Source organism: Brachionichthys hirsutus, chromosome 3, assembly GCF_040956055.1.
Source record: "Brachionichthys hirsutus isolate HB-005 chromosome 3, CSIRO-AGI_Bhir_v1, whole genome shotgun sequence".
NCBI classification, from domain to species: Eukaryota; Metazoa; Chordata; class Actinopteri; order Lophiiformes; family Brachionichthyidae; genus Brachionichthys; species Brachionichthys hirsutus.
The window spans coordinates 12,255,566-12,269,249 of record NC_090899.1 but is presented as its reverse complement, the minus strand read 5'-3'; the positions used below and the strand labels follow the sequence as shown (position 1 = coordinate 12,269,249).

The following is a 13,684-nucleotide window of genomic DNA, read 5'->3' as shown; positions in this document are numbered from 1 at the left end:
GGCAGAAAAAAAAAAGATGTATATAAAAGCCAAACCTCTTTTTTCTTCTTTCCTTTTGGCTATTAATTGTCTCTGTTTAAATATAATTGGCTGGTAAAACATAAAATAATTGTGACGGTCCTTCTGGGATCAGGATGCAAGGATTTTAACCATCGAACAGAGTGTCTGCAAGGCCGCCAAGAACTAGTTCTCAACTTTCTCTGGATGTTGAAAATAAGTACAGATGGACAAGTCGTGACTATTATCAGCCAAAAAAAAAAAAGTGTATATTTTTCCAAACAAAGCTGTGAAGATTCATAATTAATGTGAGATTTTCACAGTTATAAGACATAAACGTCTTTTTGTTAAACAGTCTACAGCTATGGATTTTGTTTGATCCAATTATAGTGTTTCTTGATAAATAACCTTCTGTCTCTCGCTCATAAAAACACTGTTTGCCTGTGAAAATAAGAAAATCTCATGCAGTTAGGAGTGTCAGTCATCGTGTTCATGGAGGAGTGCGGCAGTAATGGCTCACCGTGGAGCCTCCTGGCGCTCGGTGACTCACCGGTGTGTGTCCTGTAGTGGTCCTTCATGGCTGACAGGTTGAGGAAGGCGTAGTGGCAGGATGGCCAGGCACACTTATACGGTTTCTCCCCACTGTGCAGTTTCATGTGGTTGTTCAGGGCCCATTTTTCACTGAAGGAGCGGTCGCACAAGTCACATTCAAACTTCCTGCAGCAGAAGAAGACACACGGAGGAGAGTTAGGGAGTGGGGAAAAAAAGTAAGAGTTATTTACTGATCCCAAAGCTGATGTAAAATGCTAGACAATCTATGCCGTGTGAAGGAAATGGAGGTTGCCGGGTACCTGCACCCCCGGAGTGCAGAGAGCCACGGCTGTGTGCTGCACACCCCAAACACACACACACACACGCACATAACACAACACAGAGCATTCAGCTGGCTGCCGGTGTGTCATGTCTGTATAAGCAGGCATTGATTTTTCTGTCCTGGCCTGCCACCTCCACCATTTATTCTCTGCTTTGCACCAGGGCCCAGAGGACCGGAGAAATTCTGTTACAGTCCAAACACACACACACACCCTGAAAGGCCAGATGGGAGAATGGAGTTCACCTGTCCAGCGTCCCTGACCACTTAGCCAGGGCTAAATGAGCAGTTAGCAACATTTTCCCTCTAGCTCTCTCTTAAGGCAGCCGCATCAGAGCTTCTCTCAATCTCAGCTTCCTCCCAAACGCATCACTCTAATCTCTGCTGACGTGATCAGCATCACGACTCACTCTGCTCCGGAGAGTCGTGTATCCAGCCAATCACTTGGAAACAATGTTGTTCCGTTATGCGGTTCCAAAAGCCTCTTTCCACATCAGAAAAATGACTACCTACTGATATCATTCCTTTCTCTGGACGACTGTCTCCTCCTTATGCTGACGCCTACCACACAACAAAAGCTGTGGCTTTTTTTAATCAATGTGTAGGATGCTTGCACCTATATTCATCTCCTGTGTTATTAGGCTTCAAGAAACACACACACACACACGTGAAAACAATAGAACAGGCTTATGCTTGAATTAATCTTTACCCTCACACTATAATTTAGGCACAGAATGACTAATGTGCGCGTCATAAACAAATGAAGTCGGGTTTTGGGAAGCATTCGTCTTGCAGTGAGGGCTATGTTATTTTAGGGAGGGCGGCTGTCTTTAAGTCCTGATTGTGTCGCTTAATCCCCGTGGTATCTGTTTCATAGCGAGCAGCATGACACTCACCTGAACAAATAATGACTCCAAGCAGCATGTAGCATGTGTCTGAATCAATAATTCAAACTCATACATCTTCCTTACTGGAAGAAGGGGAGCAAAGGAGAGTAAGAGAAAGGGAGGGGGGGGGGGGGAAAGAGAGAAAGGAGGGAATTAAAGACGGGGAAGTGGGGAGAGTGGAAAGGGAGAAGTGAAAGTGTGTCCTGGCTTCCGTGTCTAAATGTATGTCCCTTGAAGATGAATCTAAATGTCATATGGGTGTCATCCTGTGCTAGAAGAGGGGACATTTTAAGCTCACTTACCAGAAACGACGGCACGGCTTTAAAATGGCGCCTTCATCACCTGGCTCTCAGCTCAAATGCACATTTAAAAAGTATTGTTTTCCTCTTGAGCTCATAAACTGACTGGGCAAGGGGCTTTATTTGACCAACAGATGTGTGTCTGCATCTGCATTTCTTTTTCCATTCCTTTCTTCCTCCCTCTCTCATATTTATAGAAAGGCTCGCCGCTCATGCAACCGTGGGAGAGGTAAAGAAGATGAGTGAAGAGATGCTATCTTTTATTGTAAGCATTATGCACAACACTCCCGCTTCATGAGTTAAACGGGGCAATTGTATATCACAGGGCGTAATCGCAAAACCAGGCAAACCAGGCAGGCAGGCAGTGACGTGGGCATGCGACATGCTGGGATGGAGGGAAGAGTAAGAGAGAGAGAAAAAAGGCAGGAGGAAAGAAGATGGAGGAGTCGGGGCTGGCAGAGTTCACTATCAGTGGGGTTTTTGTAAGGATGAGAGGAGGGCTTGCGTCTGTTTTTATGGGATCCGATGGAGCGCTTTGATCTTGTCCCCGCATGTCAGATCCCGTCACGATCCACCGTCTCGCCCATACATATGCATGGTGCCTCTAAACAGCCAGGCACCGTGCAGAACACACCGAAGTTAGGGGGTGGAGGGGAGAAAGAGAGAAAGACCAAGAGAGTCGGAGGAATTGTTTTTAAATGCATGCGGATAAAAGTAGAAGGCAAGACAGACAGAAGTATGAACGAAAGAAAAAAGAAAAGATCAAATACTGTCGATTTACAACGGTTGCTAGAACATAATTTTTAACACACAAACGCACCTCAATTAATTCACAAATGCTGCGAAAGCTTTTCAGACTCATCCAAGGCAATGGAAATTCTGAGACTGAGACATGTTAGGATTTTAGGGATGGCAAGTTCAAACAACAGCACAGAGGAGTTAAAGAACTGCTTGGGAAATGATTTAAAGCCTGCGTGAGACGAAAAATTAATGCTCAACATAAAAATGCGCCACCACAATGACTTTACTGCATTTATATGTGCAGGATGGGACGTTTAATTTTGAGATGTCTGAAATTATTTCTGAAATCTGTCACATCAGCTTGTTTATCATGCTTGTTAATTTAATATTGTATTCATGAACCAGATGTGTATTTTTATGCATTTTTTATAAAATTATCATATGATTTAAGGTGTTACATTTGGTAAAACCAAATCACAGTCAATCGGTGCCTCGAGATAATCATGAGCATATTCACTGCTTTCTTACTCTTCATCTCCCTTCCTCTTCTCCTATATGATCACAAAACAAGGCGACACGACTGACACCCTGCGCAAATATATTCAAACACCCAGGTGGGACTCTTGGCTGCATGCACAGAAAGCTGCATGCTGCAGTGTCTGCCCCGTCACTCATTACCATATTTATACTGTGGCATGGTCCTCCGATCAGTTCAGGCATGTAGGGCAACTGTCAGAACATCAAAAGCCACACTGGCCCTAATTGTGATAAAATAAAATCCCTCAGGACCAACCGTGTGTTTAACTGTCCCTGGAAAAAAAGGCCTGACTCAGTACCACACACTCACTATCGCCCCCAAGTGGTAAGGTGGTGCTTTAAGAGAAGGATCTTGCAAAAGTGTGAACTTGAATATGTGTTTTTTTCCCTCCTAACCCCATTATTCAATAAATTACACACACAAAAAAGGGTTTACGACTAGACTGGCACCCTTGATCCTCAAGTGTCATGTAAACAAACTATTTGTTTTTTAATGGACTGGATTAATTATGTTGGCCTTTTTGAACAATTATGGCATCCGTCTGTATTTTATGTTGTGTTGGCCAGTTGGAGAGAGGAAATGATCCGCCAGCGCTCCAACGCGGCAACACAAAGACAGAAAGAGGGAGCAAGGCCGACTCTCGCCTCAAGCCAAACTGACACAAACAGACAACTTCAAAGTGAAGACTGTTGTTTATTTGGTATTTGGTGAAGGGAATGGGGGGGGGGGGGGGGGGAGACAATTTATCTGATATGCAACTGTCAGGAGAGCATTTTCGCATGCAAAATAGCGAGTGAGTGAGAGAGATTACCTAGAGGGGGGAACATGACAGCATTCACTAGGGTCAGGATGGATCATCATTTTCAGTCCCCCCACCCGCCCCGCCTTACTCCAGTCCCTCCATCGCTCTATCTTTATCTCTTTCCCACTCTGTTTCCCACTCTCCTTCCTTCCGTTTTCCCCTCCTCACCCTTTTCCTCTCATCCTGTTTTCAGACCCCATCACTCTGCACTTCGACAAACCCGGCATCTTAAATCCAGACTAAATTAGCTGAATGAAGATTAAATCATTTGGCCCTGAGCTCTCCAAGATATTGGGAGGAAGACAGAGTAAGCCTTAAATGGTGGCTGACTGGGTTTCGACCTATACATGTGTCTGAGGAGAGGCTCTTCCTTCAGTGGCAGTCAATTGAAATCTGATTAGAAGAGGGGGAGGGGGGGGTAAAAAATTAAGAAAAGATCACATTTCTGGGACAAGTGTTTCCTAAGTAAGGATGCAGGCTTCGTTGTTTTTAGTCTTTGTGCAGGCGCACAATGCCGACCGATGACAAGCTTGTTCCCGGGCTAAGATATCGAACCGGGCAACATCATTTCTCACTGCGCTTAAGAGAAATGCTTTAGAAAGCGCTGTAGTCAATGCGGCCCACAGGTACGCTGCAAGTAGTTCTGCCCGGAAATAGAACGCAAGATTTTGGAACCTGAGATTAATGATCTTGCTTTAAAAGTTATTTACTAGCCTTGTATCGTTTCCGAATTATTGGGACCAACTGAAACTACGACTGTTCGACAAGTAAAATCATCTCGAGTCGGTTCTTATTTCTTGTATTGTATACACTCTTTTTTGCATGTAATAAAAAGTTTCCCAGTTGGTACTAGTTTAATGTTCAAGTTAACACAGTCATCTCCGGCCTTCTTTAGTGGAAAAAAAAAAACTGCTGCAGAGCGAAGAGTAGGATCTCTCAGGAGGGAGTCCAAGAATTATCCCAACAGCAAAGCATTTTCAAGTGAAATATATATCGAGTTATAACATGCTTAGGCCCACAGGAGTGTGTGGCCGGCATGTCACACCAAACAACAAGTAAAACCTCCACGAAGAGGCCACATGCGTCTGCAGAGTGTTGTAGATGAACCTCCTCCGAGAGGACTGCCGCTGCTGCATATGACCGCAATATAAACAACAGCACACAACAGAGACGCTGCTGCTGATTTATGTTTACCTTCAATCCCGGGAGAAAGGGGGGGAAGGAGAAGGGGGGGTGGGGGGGGTAATGAAATAAATAATAAAAGACCAGGCCCATCAGATAAGCTCCTGTTTATCCTGCTGTAGGGCAAATACAAATTGTCAATTTAATGAACACGGTGGACGTGATGAAAGCAGGGTGAAGAAGCCTCCTGCCTGACAAACAATCAGGAAATGTTATCTTAATATTGTTGCACTGTTATTCAGCCCATAACTTAGGGGGCGGGGAGAAGCCAGGAGAAGGAGGTGGCACAGAAAGGAGACGGGAGCGAGGCGGAGCAGGGAGGCGCAAAGGCCAGGTCCCTCTGTGGTGGCCCTGTTATTGCCTGTTTTATTATGACTCATAGATCAATAGTCCCAAACACACTTTGAAAAACACAGACCTAAATTTGAGCCTGCGAAGTTGGCCACACACAGATAGACGCACCGTTGCATAAAACAAGCCACACGCATGCAAAGACATTAAATTAAAAGAAGTAGATTTCTTTTTTTCCTTTGCAAAACAATTAAACTCCGTGATTCTGGCAAAACACCCGAAGGAATGACCTTTCAGCGAGGCGTAGGCCTGCTGGTGCGATGTCTCGCTTCCAGACACAATTCATTTAAAAGCTTAACAGCTTGAACAGATATCAGACTATTAATAACAACATTTCAACCAAAAAACTGCAAATCAAAAGCACCAAAAAGCTTCCTGCTGAAATTAGCAGTCACTGAAAAGTACTGGAAGTCTGATTTGTGTGACATGGTTCGGTCAAAGGCCTCTCCTACCCCCCCCACACACACACACACACCCATACCCATCCTTTAAATGGCACTTTAAAAAGTGTCCAGATGCTTCACTGCTCAAAAGCTTTTTTTTTTTTGGTAAGTCTTGAATTTAAAGCATCGCAATCTGAGCACCGAGCAAAATTAACTATTATCTCCATATTTATATATTGCTGGCACTAAATTGCGTCGGGGAGAATTACTATCAATATGAATATCTGCAACAATAACTCAGCTGCGGTGCTGAGGACAGGATGCTCTTTATCAGCCTTCTGATAGGCCTTAAATACAGCACAAGGCAGCCATATCAGAGCTTTTTCTCTCTAATATCAGGCCGCATTAGCACCTCGTAAATCAAATTACACTCCTAGAATTTCATTAGGCTCACCTGCCAGTGCCGCTGTGCTGCAGAAATATTTATGTTTTTATGCTGTGGTTGTGTACTCTCAGGTACACAAAAGGGAAGGAATGGGGGCTGTGTGTGTGTGTGTGTGGGGGGGGGGGGGGGGTGATAAACCTAATTATCTTTTAAGAATACAGAGAAAATGTGTCATAAATTGTGGCGATCTTGAGGAGAGCTGGCGTTTTCGCTGCCTGTAGGGCTGAGAGGAGGGGAGAGAAGTCTGCTCTGCTGTTTACCATCTATAACCAGGGCTACACTCCCACAATCCAATTAGCAGCTTCCCCAAATTTGCTCTAAACAGAAATCAAACAGGATGATGCATGACGCCGATCACCGAGCCCTCAACGAGCGGCTAATCTGATAAGAGAAGAGCAAGTCTGCTAATAGTGCAAATACTCCTTCAAACTGGATCCAAATGTTATGATGGGAGTCTGTCTTTGTTATTTCATTACCTCAAAATAATTTCACATTTCCATTTGTTCATTTGTTGTTTTGGTTGTAAGATTATCTGCATCCTCAGCATAAATGGCCGACTGTGAGTCGAGCGGCTGCTTGAAAGACATGAAAGTGCAGACATTCCCGTAATTTCTTTCCCATTTGGAGCGGCCGGGTCTGGACGGACAGTCGGGTGTCTGGAAATGGATTTTGATTAGACACAAAGGGAAATGACTGAGCCAGTGACCGTAACAGCAGCCACTTAATAAAAAGTACACTCTATACATCAAAAAGCATCTAGTTGTAAATCATGTAAGGATGCGCATCCCTGTCCCATTAGTGAGCCCCTAACAGGCCACTCATATTTACTCTCTGGGCCCCAACATCATTTTAGAATAATGAGCTTTGTCCCTTATCTAATTAACAGGGGGCCCTAAGTCCATTTGCTTTTCTCCCCTTCCTCCTTTTCTCACTGAAATTAGGAAGATGGCATATTGGTTTAACACGTAAATATTTAGCACATTTGCTCTGTGGTGTGACTGTTAAAAGTTATACAGTAGCAGCGGCGTATAGCGCGGTGGAGGCCGTATATTGGGTGTAATTGCTGTGCTTTGCAACTGGAGGCTGGAGAGTTTGTGTATGCATGCGTGTGTGTGTGTGTGTGTGTGTGTGTGTTTGTGTGTGTTGGGGGTTGCTTCGCTGGGCAGAAGTAAAAGACCAGGTCCATCCTCTCTCTTATTACTGAAATTGTAATTCAATGATCACCTTAGATCACACGCGTGCCATAAATCAGATAGGCTTGACAGAGGATGAAAAATTGTATTAATAATGTGAAACTTATTATACAGTCCCAAATGCTCCCTTGATAAATGACATTGTTTGGGCCTGACAATGATTGCATTTAAAACATTATTTCTGTTTTCTGCTGGTGTGTGTGTGTGTGTGTGTGTGTGTGCAAGCACATTGCTGGACAGAGCATTTGTGGTTTGCTGGGTAGGGAAGACAGAGGTGGGGTTCCTGGGCTTCATAAAATATTCAACATGTTTCCCACCCTTCTCTCTGGAGTCAGTGGGCAGGCAATGGTCGTCGCAGCAAGAGTATAAAATTGGTGTGTGTGTGCGTGTGTGTGTGCATATGGCCAGCACAAGTGAAATGGCTGTTAGCTCAATGCAGGGCAAACACACAGTCTCCCAAACCACAGAGGTGAGCCGTGCACATCTCCAAGTCATAAAGCCACATACTTACATTATTATTACAACACATCCTCAGCTGCCATTAGCAAGTTTAAAGAAAGGATCTGCACTACGCCGGCAATGTACGGATGACTCTAATATTATAGCTTTCTTTTCATTTTGAATAATTGATTTGGAGGAACATATATTTTTTCTTCATAGCTCTATTCACGCAAGAATGCTAATAGAAGACAAGAAACTCTACATTTGTTTTGTGGGAAAACAAAACCCTCCCGAGTGTTGAAACAAACACTTTCTTTCTCTCCTTCTACGCTGTGTCGTGTCAAAGCACACTCGGCGGCAGGATTTAAGGATGAGTGCAGGCCGCATTCGCCAATGCTGAAATGGATGGAGCACACAGTAGCAGAGGGAAAAGGATCTGGCACAGGTCCCATTTCTTTCAAAAGGACAAACACATTAAGTTGTAGCACAGTATTTTACTAATGCTGTCTTGTTTTCAACAGCTAGGTTTATGGATTGGGTGCCCTTGCTTAGTGAATGAGCTGTCATGACGGATGCAATGTCTGCAGCAAAGACTGAGGGGGCAGCTTCAACCCGCAAGCCAGTGGCAAAAAGCACATTTAAACTCACAAGGGTAAAATGTTAATGCTCTGTGAGTAATAATCACTAGATGCTTGTTGGGATTTGTGCTGCAGCTAACAAAAGGCTTACATCCAGAACAAAAAAAGGTACTATCTGATTAAAATGATCATGGAAAACATGGAAAAGTGAGCACAGAATTAGTGCTTCAAGGGTCAGAATCAGTACTGGAGAGAGCAGTTATCACTTTTAGGTTATTCATTTCCAGCATTTGTCCTGGAACAAACAAAACAAGAATAATAATGGAAAAGAATAGTGCGGAGGGACAACAAGAAAAGTTGTCATGAGTGAAAAGGGCCTTAAGACAGCAACAAGGCCTCGTGGATGGATGCCCAAACGATACAGCTGCGGCATCTCGTCAGTCATGAGAGCAGACTGGATAAACTGGTTTTCACTGTAAAAAAAGTGGAGCCCCAGCAAAAGATTTCCACATGACACTACAAAAACCTGCTGTAACAGCAAATGAGATGGAACATCCTGAGTTTTCAGTTTTCTACAGCCTCTGAAAGGGTTCATGGTTTGTTAGTCTCGTTGAAATTCTAGATAACAATTCAAATGCACATCTTGTTCTTGCAACTGTTCTGTGACAGGCAAATAAATGGTGTGAACTGCTTCTGATATATCAAGGTTCTGGTGGAGCTCTGGGTCGGACGTCTAATGAAGTTTCTGGACAGTTGGAAACAGGTCTTTGCGTAGGTTTACTAAAACCTACTGGGTTCCCTGACCGTGTCCTCCAATCCACTTTCCTTCTCCTTCTCCTCCTCCTCCTCATCCCTGCAAATGACCATGATGAGAGGCCATTCATCTCATTCCTTCGGCCACCACAATGAAATAAATCAAGATTTTTTTCTCCCAAATATAACAATATTTGTATTTGGGGTGGGGCAGACATAATTGATGACTGCAGCCGTGCTAATTAAAAATGGCGGCGCTTTCATTAATCTTGGTCATTGGGTAGGGGGGTATACTGGGGTAGCTGCTGCAGCCTCGGCTAGGACTGGGGGACAGGGCCGCCTCCATCGTCCTCATCGCTCAGGTGATTTGGACCATTGTCGAGCATATTAGCACGGCGAGGTTAATGTGAAATGGCCATTAATAATCACGACAAAAGTCGTGAGCACCCCCCCCCCCCCTCTCTCTACTGCTGGCCCTCAACCAAGACACAACTTCAGGAGCCCAACAAGACAATATAATGAACAATCAAACATGTGCCCTGCCACACTCTGGCTGGGGAAGTTAATTGCTTTTCTTACTTGCTGTGTAGCAAGTCTTGTTTTTATTTCCTATGTCCTCTCACACACAGAGACACACAATGCTTTGGAGAAACTACACGTTTAACCTGATTGAACTCATGATCATCGCCATCTGTACAGACGCATTTCACTGAATGATCTCCTACAGATTTCCCCGAGAATAGCAATAAGGCAAGCAGATACTGCAGCATCATTTAGATGATGGCAAACAATTCTGTCTTTATATACAGCATTGCAGCTTTCATCTGGATGTCATGACTTTAACAAAATACTGTATATCTTTAGGTTATTAATTTCAAATGTCAAATTAAAACAAGTTTTAAATTATAAAAAAATTAGCTTGTTATAAAGTGTAACATGTTCAGCACATCCTGCCAAACAGCAGCCTTGAAATAGGAAATGATGACGGCAGGTTTACTAGTCAATAGAAAATTACAAGAAAGTAAGTATTAGGATTAATTTACAACTACAGATGATTCAAGAAAATTTACACAACCCTGCTCAGAAAAAGCAGAAACACTCAAACCCACAGCATCCAAGACTTTATTAAACAGGATCACACCGCTATCGTGGCACCATTTCTGCACAGACAATTCACTAAGCAATACCTATGAATAGTGCAGATGGATATCATCATTCCCCTGTAATGTCTTCTACATGTTAATTCACAACTTTAGCCGTAATGGAATAATGGCCTGGCTGCATCTGGTAGCGGCAGGGTCGGGCGGTGCATGAAGCACAGACAGTGAAAGAGACAAAGAGAAAGAGAATTAAACAGAGAGAGAGAGAGACAGAGAGAGAGAGAGAGCAAAAGAGATGGTGGGTGGGGTGGAAGCAGTAGCATATGGTGCCACGCTGCCATAAACAAGCTTTATGAAAAGACCAGGGACGTTTATCTAATCATGGGATACCTGAGGAATCGCAATGAGACGCACACTTTGTCCCATTATTGTTAGCCCATAAATTTAACAGCTTTCCCCGAACGACAAGGAACCCGATACAGACGGCGAAGACAAACGTGGGGAAGCAGGTGAATTTATGTGTATGTGTGTTTGTGAAGTGTACACTGTGTTGTAGCAACAGTTAATAGTGTGTGCGTGGCTGGGCAGGTGGGAGCGCGGCGGTAACATACGAGTAGTCTTAACTACTGCACTGTAGTATCTGTATATCTGCACCATGCTGCAAAGTAGAAAGTAGAGATACAAACGTGTGAATTAGTCATTTCTGACACTTCTACTGGTTTATGAAAATGTTTTTTTACTTAACAGACATTTCCCGCTGTGTCTCAATTGTGAGAAAATGATCTCACGCAAAATGTGTGTGTGTATATATATATATATATATATAGCGTCTTCATTATTTCAACCTTCCAGGTCAGAGGAAAATAATAATGATACTAATAATAAATATAATAAAACAATAACACGATAGTTCTAAAGGCCAACTGAGGAAAGTGTTTCGTTGTACTGAAATGGGAAAGGACATCAAAATAAAGCGTGTTTACAGCCTTGTGTGCACATAGACGTGGCCGTGTGCAGACAGACACATCACTATGTTAGTCACTATGCATGTGGAAAACAAGATGACGCAACACACAAAAACACATGGATGTACTTGAAAGTTCACAAACGCAGTGCAGGCTGGTAAACCACACAAAAACCAATTGGATGTGTGAGCAGCGATTTGTGTGTGTGTGTGTGTGTGTGTGTGCAAGCATACTTCCACACACAAAGAGATACAGACAGACACACACAGCTCTGGGTCAAGGGGACAGCGGTAGCTCAGAGCCAGCTGTGACCTGCTGGTCCAGGTGCTCAGGAAAACCGCTGTTAACGGCCACGATTGATGATCTAATCAAACTGTCACCACGGCGATCCGCTGCAGGGGGAGGGGGCGTGGAGATATTGTGGGTGTGTGTGTGTGTGGGGTGGGGGTTAGAGCAGGTGGGGGGGGTATCCAGGAGGCCTTGTGCATGCTTACCGTTAGTCCAAATTGAGAGTGACAATCTCAATAGTGAAAAGGCCTCTTTTTTCCCCCTTACTAAGTAATGGAGGAAACAACTCCGGCAGTCTTCCGGAGGATGTCACATAATCAAGGGAGCCTCCCCATCGCTGCTACACATCCACCCATTCTGCAATGTCTCGGCGCAAGACGAGTGTCTGGGGTTTGGGACATTGGGAGACGATGAGGTACGGTGCGTTGAATCCATCAGGGTTGATCTCATCGATTCTCAGTGTATAATATGTATAAAGTAACATTCTTACAGTCAATGGAGTAATGAATTGTACAACTTCTGGTGGGCTCAATCGAATTTTTGCAGTCACATATACATTTTCCAAACTGACTAATTTGCAGTGAACTGGGACTGTTCATTATGCTGGAGACTCCTTTGAGGCCCTGAAAGACCCCTCCAGCCAGGTTGAAGACTGTCCACTGCACGGGCCACAGGGCCCTAGTTGGGAAAAACTGTCCAAAGTATGATGCATCAGGCACAAATTATGTCCCAACATGTCCAACAGGGCTTGTGTAAGAACATCTGACCCTGAAAAATACAAAAGGGTTTGCCGTAGCTGACATATTTAATGATTGGTATTCAGACAATAATAGGAGGAGTGTTTTATATCAATGCAAAGGAAGTCAACTGTTTTTGTGGAGGCGTGTGTGTCCGTGTGTGTGTGTGTGTGTGTGGGCGGGGGAACCATAACCTGGAGAATAATTTAATCAACCCAACCATGATCTGTCTCCACAATGGAAATTATTCTTATTAGGTCATGTAATTGATTTCAGTAGAGATAAGCATTATTAACGAATGTTTCAGTGTTGTTTATCTATGAAATTAAAAAATGCATAGTGGTAAAGGGTCATTTATTGGTTATTATTTTTCAGGTATTGCTATTATTAGATAGTCCATCTTTCTTGATTGGAAATGATCGCTAATACAATTATGTAACGGTAAGAAAAAAAAACACCATTAAAAAAAAATGCTCGACAGCTTAACAGCGATGCGGCTCAGCTCCGGGGAAATACAGTGATATTTCTCAAGGCCACATAAAATAAAATGAATTAAGCTGTACTATATTTAGCTGAAATGAGAAAAGTTCAGGAAGTATTGTCCAACTTAATAGCGGCCTTGTTGAACGCTGCCTGTTCTGTGTGCGTTAATCACCTTCCTCAGGATATATCCACGACTGCCGCTCGCCTGTCCAGCTCACATTAATTTAATCGCTGCTCGGCTAATTCATTGATTAATTGGCTCATTAGTGATGCCTGGCAACATCCATTTCTGCCATGACAGTCTGATGTTTCAATAGAAAAGACAAACAGGCTGGCAACAGCCCAGTTTTTCCACAGTCCCACTGTGCATAATGTCCAACCATTGTCAACAGTTAGCTGAACAATTGTGTCCCTGCGTAACAGCCCGGTGGCCGAGCCACAATGTGAAATGACTATGAAGGTGAACTGTGCACGTTGTCCGTTCTTGTCTGCTTGAGTAATGTCACTTGGGTATCAACGGTGGGTGACATCATTCTTAAAGGAAGAACAACTTCACGAGCTGGAGGGACTGTTGGAGCTGCACTGCAGAGATGAGGTAGACGCTGTTGTGCGATCAGACAAACTACTGCTGCGGATTTATTCCACAAGTC

The 13,684-nt window shown here is 43.7% G+C and overlaps 1 protein-coding gene across 1 annotated transcript in view; it reads right to left on the bottom strand.

Moving 5' to 3' along the window:
* znf407 (zinc finger protein 407) overlaps positions 1 to 13,684 on the bottom strand; it is a 126,563-nt gene that overhangs the window by 51,480 nt on the left and 61,399 nt on the right. Inside the window, exon 5 of the mRNA XM_068758761.1 lies at positions 548 to 714. Coding sequence (XP_068614862.1) covers positions 548 to 714 — 167 coding nt within the window. The remainder of the gene's footprint in view (positions 1 to 547; positions 715 to 13,684) is intronic.